Source organism: Colobus angolensis, unplaced genomic scaffold, assembly GCF_000951035.1.
Source record: "Colobus angolensis palliatus isolate OR3802 unplaced genomic scaffold, Cang.pa_1.0 Scaffold418, whole genome shotgun sequence".
Lineage (NCBI taxonomy): Eukaryota > Metazoa > Chordata > Mammalia > Primates > Cercopithecidae > Colobus > Colobus angolensis.
The window spans coordinates 1,543,633-1,552,349 of record NW_012117577.1 but is presented as its reverse complement, the minus strand read 5'-3'; the positions used below and the strand labels follow the sequence as shown (position 1 = coordinate 1,552,349).

General features: G+C 41.8%; 1 protein-coding gene across 2 annotated transcripts in view; it reads right to left on the bottom strand.

Annotated features, from left to right (window-relative positions):
* Window positions 1-8,717, bottom strand: part of FAXC (failed axon connections homolog (Drosophila)) — a 74,878-nt gene that overhangs the window by 65,516 nt on the left and 645 nt on the right. Inside the window, exons 2-3 of one of the 2 annotated variants that reach the window (XM_011956448.1) lie at window positions 8,414-8,535; window positions 2,177-2,312 (exon numbers count right to left, since the gene is read on the bottom strand). In XM_011956448.1, coding sequence (XP_011811838.1) covers window positions 2,177-2,312; window positions 8,414-8,520 — 243 coding nt within the window. In that variant the 5' untranslated portion in view covers window positions 8,521-8,535. Of the gene's footprint in view, window positions 1-2,176; window positions 2,313-8,413; window positions 8,712-8,717 lie in introns of those variants that run through there. The other variant, XM_011956447.1, reaches the window with a different exon arrangement.

The window sequence follows — 8,717 nt, the reverse complement described above, 5'->3', positions numbered from 1 at the left end:
CTGCAACCTCTGCCTCCTGGGTTCAAGCAATTCTCCTGCCTCAGCCTCCCAAGTAGCTGGGATTACAGGTGCACACCACCAGGCCTGGCTAATTTTTGTATTTTTAGTAGAGATGGGGTTTCACCACATTGGCCAGGCTGGTCTTGAACTCCTGGTCTCAAGCGATCCACCTGCCTCAACCTCCCGAAGTGCTAGGATTACAAACGTGAGCCACCATGCCCAGCCGAAAAACTCCAGAATTAAAATCTTAGACAACAGCAACATAACTGGGATGAGGGCTGGGAAGAAAGGGAGAGACCCAAGGTATACGTAAACTGCTAATGTGTTTGTATTATAACAGAATAAATACAGACTTTAATACATTTAACAAATTAATGAGCATAAACACAAATTTGGGTCTTAAGAGTAACTACAACAACAAAAATATAATTTGTTTTAAATGAGAAAAAATTATTAGAAAGCAGGAAATGAGAAAAAATTTTAAAATGAAGTATAGTAAGGAGAAAAATATTAAATGATATTAGAAATAAGTTCTAATAAACCAATCATTTCAATAAGTGTAAATGGATTAAAGTTGCCAATTAAAAGACTCTCCAATTAGATATAAGCGAGAAACAAATACAAAAAGAGAGAGGGAGAGAAAGAGAGAGGATGAAGAAAGATTTCCTAAGCAAATAAGAACCAAAAGAAGGCTAGAGAATCTATCTTGATATCTGATAACACAGAATTCAAGTTTTTTAAAAAATCGTAAGAGACATCAATGGATGATACATACTAGAAAAATAAACAAGAGTGAAAGATGTGAACTTTTATATGTACCTAACAATGTAACCTAAAATATATAAAACTCTAACATAAAGCAAGAACTGACAGAATGACAGGAAAGAGACGAATCAACAAATACACTTGAATATTTTAACATGCTCCTTTCAGAAGCTGCTAGAACCAGCAGACAAAAAATAAGCAGAAATATAGAAGGTCTAAATAATACACCAAATGTGTTTAAGCAAGTAGATATATAGAGAGCTCTATATCCAAACAGAGCATATGTAATTATTTTCAACATTTTTAAAAAGTAACTACAAACCAGGCTAAACCTTCAGTAAATTCCAAGGAATCAGTAACACAGAGACTATCTTCTCTGACCATAAAATTAAAAATGATAACAAAAATCAAAGCTTAAAATAATTCCATATGGCTAGAACTTGGTTAAAAATAAAAACATAAGTGAACTTTTAAAAAAATACATAGAATTGAATGACTATGAAAACACAGCATGTTGACTTTGTGAGACACAGCTCAAGCATTACTCAGAGAGAAATATATACCTTTAAGTACATTCCTCTTCCTTACTTCCTACTAAAATGAACAAGTGTTTCCCTGAAAGTCACACAAACAGAACATGGAGTGCTGTAGAAAAGCTCTCACTAAATATACAAATATCTACCTCATGGCGTACTGGGCCTTCTGCCCCCAAGATTCATGAGGGACAAAATACAATGCTGTCAATAAACTAAAACCTAAAGTAAAAAACCACATTAGGCAGTGGCACACCAATCTTTGTCAAGGCCCAGTAGGCCTGTCAAAATTATTAACCAAAGCATACTTTTTTTTTTTTTTTTTGAGATGGAGTCTTGCTCTGTCACCCAGACTGGAGTGCAGTGGTGCAATCTCGGCTCACTGTAATCTCTGCTTCCCCAGTCCAAGTGATTCTCCTGCCTCAGCCTCCCAGGTAGCTGGGATTACAGGGGTCCACCACTATGCCTGGCTAATTTGTATATTTTCAGTAGAGACAGGGTTTCACCATGTTGGCCAGGCTGGTCTTGGACTCCTGACCTCAAGTGATCCGCCTGCCTCAGTCTCCCAAAGTGCTGGGATTACAGGCGTGAGCCACCACACCCAGCCCAAAGAATACTCTGTTAAAGAAAAATATCATGGCGCTGAGTCTCTCAAAAGTTTAGACCGTTTTGATCCATCATTAAATTGGATCTGTAAAAATCAACAGACTCTGGAACCAAGTATTTTATTTCCCTCTTACTAAGGACTAGGCACTACTAGTTTCAGCTCCCACCCCCTCTGGCATCCACTGTGTGAGGTGAAATATTCCCCCCTTTAGTTAAATACTCATCCCCTGATACTGATGTCATAAGAAGAAAACATATTTGCACACAAGTACCTGATATGGTAAGTCAGCCATCCTTAAATAAGTTTCCATTTTTAAACAGAAAGGAGATAAACTGGGAACACCATTGTTAGGTCTTGCAAACTGATGTAAAATAATAGCATCTTTAGAGTCAATCTCTTGCTGTTTCCTGTCAAAACCAAAACAGAAATAAAGAACAATCCACATGTTATCCACATTCAGTTCCCTTACTTCTTCAGAGGACCCTGCAGGGTTGTAGCTCCTCAGCGAACAAGCAGATCTGTTTGTCACAGGGGCTTACCTCACCCAGCACCCAGTTTGTCGAAGGGGCTTACCTCACCCAGCACTCATGGAAGCTTAGTCAAAACACAAGAGAACCTTACAAACTCCCATGATATTACCCTGACCCCAGTGGCTCAGCAAAGTAACTACATAACAACCAACCTCCTTCTGTTACCTATGGCCTCTGGGCAACAAGAACATTTTCTGGTACCGGTCCACCTACTCTCCAGCCAGCTGTGTTTACCTGCTAGGGACAAGCTGGATGGATAAAAATGATACTCTGTGCTTGCTGTGTGTCACACATTGTTCTGAGGGTCTCACGGGTCTTATCTCCTTTAATCTTCATAATAACCTTATGAAGTAGGTACTACCGCTATCCACGTTTTATAGATGAGGAAATTCAGGCACAGAGGATTAACTTGCCCAAAGTCACATTGCTAGTAAATGGCAGAATGGGCACTGAATCAAGAAGTCAGAGTCTATGTTTTTGGCCATTAGACTCTACCGTGAAACAGTCTATTTATCCAGAAGACCCAGGAATAACAGTGCAGATTTGCTCTGCTATGACCCAAGTCTGTAGGGAAACTGAGACTGAATATTCTGGTCCCTCTTCCCAACTGCCCATGACCTCACCTAACCCTTCTTTCACCTGTAATCACCTTCTGGATGCTCTCTCTCTAGCTCTGTCTCCCTTATTTTCTGCCTTCCCAGCATCACCACTTTTACCATACAGCATGTATTTTAGTACCCCTGCTTTTCCCCTTTCTTCTGTCTCAGCCACACATCCATCTTTTCCTTTGGCTACTCTTTCGGGTGAGGAGGACTTCCCTGCATACAGTTTTTCAATAACCACTACATAATGGAATGAATGCTGGATTCCAAGTCTGGACACCTGGTGTCAAATCCAAGCCCTGCTTCCCTTACTGGCCACATTAGCCTAGATCTCTCCACCATCTTCACCTGGAGAGTGAGGACAGTACCAATTCTGTATGGATTATCATGAGGATTACATAAGGTAATACTGTAACTATTTAGTGAACTATCAAGCATTAAGTAATAGTGGAATTTATTCTCATCCAAAGAGATATGGTCTCATCCCTGCAAGCTCATCATTCCACACAGCCCCACTCATACCCCACTCCTCGGGACCCTTTTGCAATTTCCATCTTCATTTGACCCAGCCAATTCCCAGTCAGGTAAACTTCACTCTTCCTTCCCCTTGGCCTTCCCTGAGCCTCTGGTTCCCTCGCATTGTTGCCAGTACAACGCCACACCTGCTTCTTTCTACCCAAGCAAGAATAATTTCTTTGTATCTTCATCACATGGATGCCCACTTCCTGCAGATCCCCATTTAGTAAAACAAACTCTCTTGAAAAGTTTACCACCCAAGGGCCCATTCAACTTCACAATTCAGACTCATTTTGAAAATATCTGTCAAGTCAAAAAAAATAAAAATATTTGCTGCTTTCTGGCAATATTTACTATAAAAGAAATGTTTTGATTTAGATGGAATGTTTGGGAAGTCAGATTTTAAAATCAAGAACTCATTTAGATGATGTTCCAAGACAGCACAAACTATAGATTTGACAATTAACTGATTTTGTCCAGTCAAATAATTCCCATCACAAAGTGGTATTTTCATGTAAATTAACCAGGCAAAAATTTCAGAACTGACAGGAGAGAAGACAAACAAAAAATCCCTGCTCCATCAGCCAGAACGATCTAATTCTAATTGTTAATTCCCTGGGCCATGTCATAGTAAAAATGGATGCTAATTACCTACCAAGCATATGCCAATGACTTTATATATATTATATATATTAACTTATTTAATTCCGACAATGACACTTTAGAATGGGTATTGTTATAGTTTAAATTCGGTATATCATATTATACTATTTTATAGTAGATAAGAAAATTGAAGCTCAAAGACGTTAAACAACTTGCCTAAGGAACATCAATTTAAGATTGACTCTGAAATAACTCCAGTTTCCAGCTCTTAAGCACTTCAAGGTCACCAAAATGGGCAGTTCCTCAGTTAATTGTATTAAAGCTGCCAGTTTGACTCAGACCACTGAAGCCTGGAACTTTCTGATAAAAGTCACAGCTAATGATGGCCAAGTTTTATTGAATTCTGACCATGACAAACTCTGTTCTAAGCATGTCACGTGTTAACTCATTTAATCAACTCTATAAGAAAAGCTACTACTACTATTACCATTTTACAGATGAGAAAACTGAGTCATCAAGAGCTTACTGTCATATCCAAGGTTATGTGGTTGGTTACTGACAGAGTCTGAATTTGAACCCAGACAGTCTGGCTCCAGAGCCCACCCTCCAACAGGTTCCAGAGCCCTCCCTCCAATATGTCAGAAACTCCTCTCTAATTTAGGATCAGACAATTGAGTGAGTTTTTTCCCGCACAGCTATATTTTATAAAGTGACCTTATCATAAAGTTTGTATAAGAGAACACCTACAGAGCATTAACTAGCTAGTTTACTACCATTCCTGGGGCTAACAATATCACAGATGAACATGCCTCTGTATACAGCTGATGATTTGTTAGTTTGCAGAGATCAGATGTTGATTCACCAACTAAATGTTCTAGAAGAGGCTGACCCTGTGTGTCAAAAGTGCAAATAAGGACTGGTAATGAAGTTATTACTTAGTCATTCAATTTGCACACAAAAATTTCCAAAGCCTGACTGAATTTAAGACAGCTGCCAAGTTATCTCTACTCAGGGAAAACAAAGTAGTGTGTTGGAACAATATTTATTTAAAAATATGGTGCCAAAAAAACATGGATAAAACCCCAAAAAACCTACTTTGGTTATATTCATTAATTAAACATCCTAAATAATTCTCACCTGTCAGCTTTACTCTTCCACTCTAGAGACACAGTCATAGATTAAGGTTATGTCTATGCTGCAGAAAATCCAAGTAGGCTGGGGAAGAGTTTACAATAGCCAGTAAACTCAGGGAAGTCATTTTAGGGTGTATTTTCCATCTCACGTATTTCAGATTTTGTTTTGTTCTCTGCCTAAATTATAAAGACTGTTGAAACCTCGATTTCACCTTAGTGGAGGTAGCTATCATGTAACCTCTAAAGCTTTGGTCTTTGCCCTTCCTGCCTGTTTTTTTCCCTTTGCCCCTCCACTCCTCTTTCCCTAAAGGCTGCAAGAAAGGCACCTGCTACAGGCCTGTCTTCCTGAGCAATGCTTCAGTTCTCCACGTTGTTCTTCCTTCCTCTTTCTCCAACAAAACTGATTTCAAAGTAGGTACTTTTTTTTTTTTTTTTTTTTGAGACGGAGTCTCACTCTGTTGCCAGGCTGGAGTGCAGGGGCACGATCTCGGCTCACTGCAAGCTCCGCCCCCCAGGTTCAACCGATTCTCCTGCCTCAGCCTCCCGAGTAGCTGGGATTACAGGCACCTGCCACTACGCCTGGCTAATTTTTGTATTTTTAGTAGAGACGGGGTTTCACAATGTTGACCAGGATGGTCTCAATCTCTTGACCTCGTGATCCGCCCGCCTCGGCCTCACAAAGTGCTGGGATTACAGGCGTGAGCCACCGCGCCCAGCCAAAGTAGATACTATCTAAGAGGCAGTGGTTAAAAAAATGCAGGCTCTGATATGAATCTAGATCCTGCTACTCTTAACTGTGTGATCTTGGGCAAGTTGCTTAACCTCCCTGAGCTGCAATTTCCTTATCTATGAAATGGGTGTCAAGCTTCAAACAACAGTTGCAAGGAATAAATGCAGTCACATATGCAAAGCCCATATATGCAGAGTCCCTACTCAGTGTTCAGAAATAGCCCTTTTTCATTGTTTGCATTACTTCAGATGTCTAATTCAACTCAAACATTAGTCCAGAAACAAAACTGGCCAAGCATGGTGGCTCACACCTATAAACCCAACACTTTGGGAAGCCAAGGAGGGAGGACTGCTTGAGGCCAGGAGTTTGAGACCAGCCTGGGCAATACTGTGAGACCCCATCTCCACAAAAAAGTTAAAAAAAAAAAAAATTAGCCATGCCTGTAATCCCAGCAACTCAGCAGACTGAGGCCAGAGGATCGCTTGAGCCCAGGAGTTCAAGAGCAGCCTGGCCAACATGGTGAAACCCCACCTCTACTAAAAATACAAAAATTATCCAGAAGCGGTGGTGCATGCCTGTAATCCCAGCTACTCAGGAAGTTGAGCCAGGAGAATCTCTTGAACCAGGGAGGCAGAGGTTGCAAAGAGCTGAGATCGAGCCACTGCACTCCAGCATGGGTGACGGAGAGAGACTATGTCTCAAAACAAAAAACAAAAAAAAAGAAAAAGTGAATCAACCTAGGATTAAACTCCTTAGTCCAAATAAGCATCCAGTGCTGAGGTTTATAGTCCCCTAAATGAGTCAGGAGCTATCTGTGGGCAGAGAGCTCTCCAGGCTCCAGAAACCACACCTGCCAGGGCATGGCCTACACCAGAGTGGGAGCTGAGCTCCATACCGTTTCTGCAAGGTCATTTAAGCTCTGTTTTAAACTTGGTCCTGTGAAGCCTCCACTCCCTCCACTGCTCCTCAAAGGCTTTAGACTAGAATACAACTGAGAAACAACTGGGTTACCATTTAAATTGCTGCCCAAATGTTTTAGTTCTTTAGGTAGCTTGAAATCTAACTTGAAATACAGTTCTAAAACTAGCACAATTAACAAATAATCTAGAGAGATAATTCTCTTCAAATTTTTTTTGTTTGGTTCAGCTAGATTCAAGGCAATGTGTTAAGTGAGAGAATTAAATGTGCAACAAGCTTAAAATAAACTTCCTCAAATATGGCTAAATAATATGAAAACAATACATTTCCCCAAACCTAAATGATTTCCCACCCTCTCAGAGATGGGAACTATTCAAAATATGTATGTTAGGCCAAATATCTACATTAGGCTATCACAATAATCTCCTCGGATCCCTGCAGGCTAGTAAAGGTCACCTATCACTGTCTTTGTTTATAATCTATTGTGTAGGATTCCTCCACTGGAATAAGGCAGTGTGAACACATTTCTTCCACTTTAGAAAATACTGGCACAGGGACATTCTGAGCTATTGAAAACTGGGCTTCTGGTAATCTTCCAGTGACGGAGGGCTCAAATGCACGGAAATTTTAACCATTAACCGATGTATCAATTAGCCAAACGACTGTCTCAGTGCCCTGTGGTATTACTCTACCCAAACAAAAATCTCGTGCCGGTTGGATGTACCAACAACAGGGGCCTCCATTTTCTGGTATTTCCAACTCAATCTTGTAAACATTCTGCGGCAGCGGATGCAACTGTTTACGGCACTGGGCGACTCCGTGTTATGCCCAACACACCCATGTGCTAGCCTGTCCTACTGCTCACACAACAATGACATCTAAGCCTGAAGATGGTGCTTGGCGTTCAATACCAGAGAAGCAGAGAACCAGGTTAAGGCTGCATCAAAGCTGCACACCACTACATTTGGTCATGCATCTTTAACAGGGACCCGCAGGTTTCTGGAGCTTTTGCAATTTTTCAGCCTTTTGATGTTGACATTTAGGGAAGGATGGTGAAGAACTAACCTTTAAGTAAAAGATAAGGTTAGCAGTTAATATTCCAGCATTATTACTTATAAACAAGGCATTTCATAAAAGTGTAACCTATTTCTGCAGGGCCCAATTCTATTGTTGCAAACACACTGCACTTAGATCCTCCTCCTAAGGACATTTCTTAATAGATAACGACAAGTGACCCAGAGCATTTTGGAAGACAAATGTTTTTCCCTCCCAGCACCGGTTTAATTCTCCTTTCAACTCCAAACTGCCCCTCACGGCCAGGTGACCACCGAATGCCTTTAGGGTAAGGTAACTGCAGGACGCTTGGGCATCTGGGCAGCGTGACCGAGGGGCTGGCAGGGGCCCCCCTCGCGCCAGCCCTGCCCTAGCCAGGTGCCCCTCTCGGCGCCCCTGTGCGGGTCCCTCTCTCCGGCTCACCTAATGACCAGGAGTTCGTGGAGCAGATACGCAGCTGCGGCCAGCAAAGCTCCCCCGGTCAAGTAAAGTGTTTTCTTCCACCAGGGATCGGAGCCCAGCCCTGCCATGATCCCACCGTAATCCTGCAAAGGGAAAGCGATGATGTCCCCATAAAAGGAGAAGGGCTCCTCGGACCCGGCCCACCAGCCGAAGAAGGAGATACTCTGGTTCCAGCTCAAATCCACCACGCACGGCCTGGACGAAGCAAAGCCAACCCCCCAGTGCATGCTGCGCGGCTGGCTCCGGGCGCCCCTCCCAGGGCCCG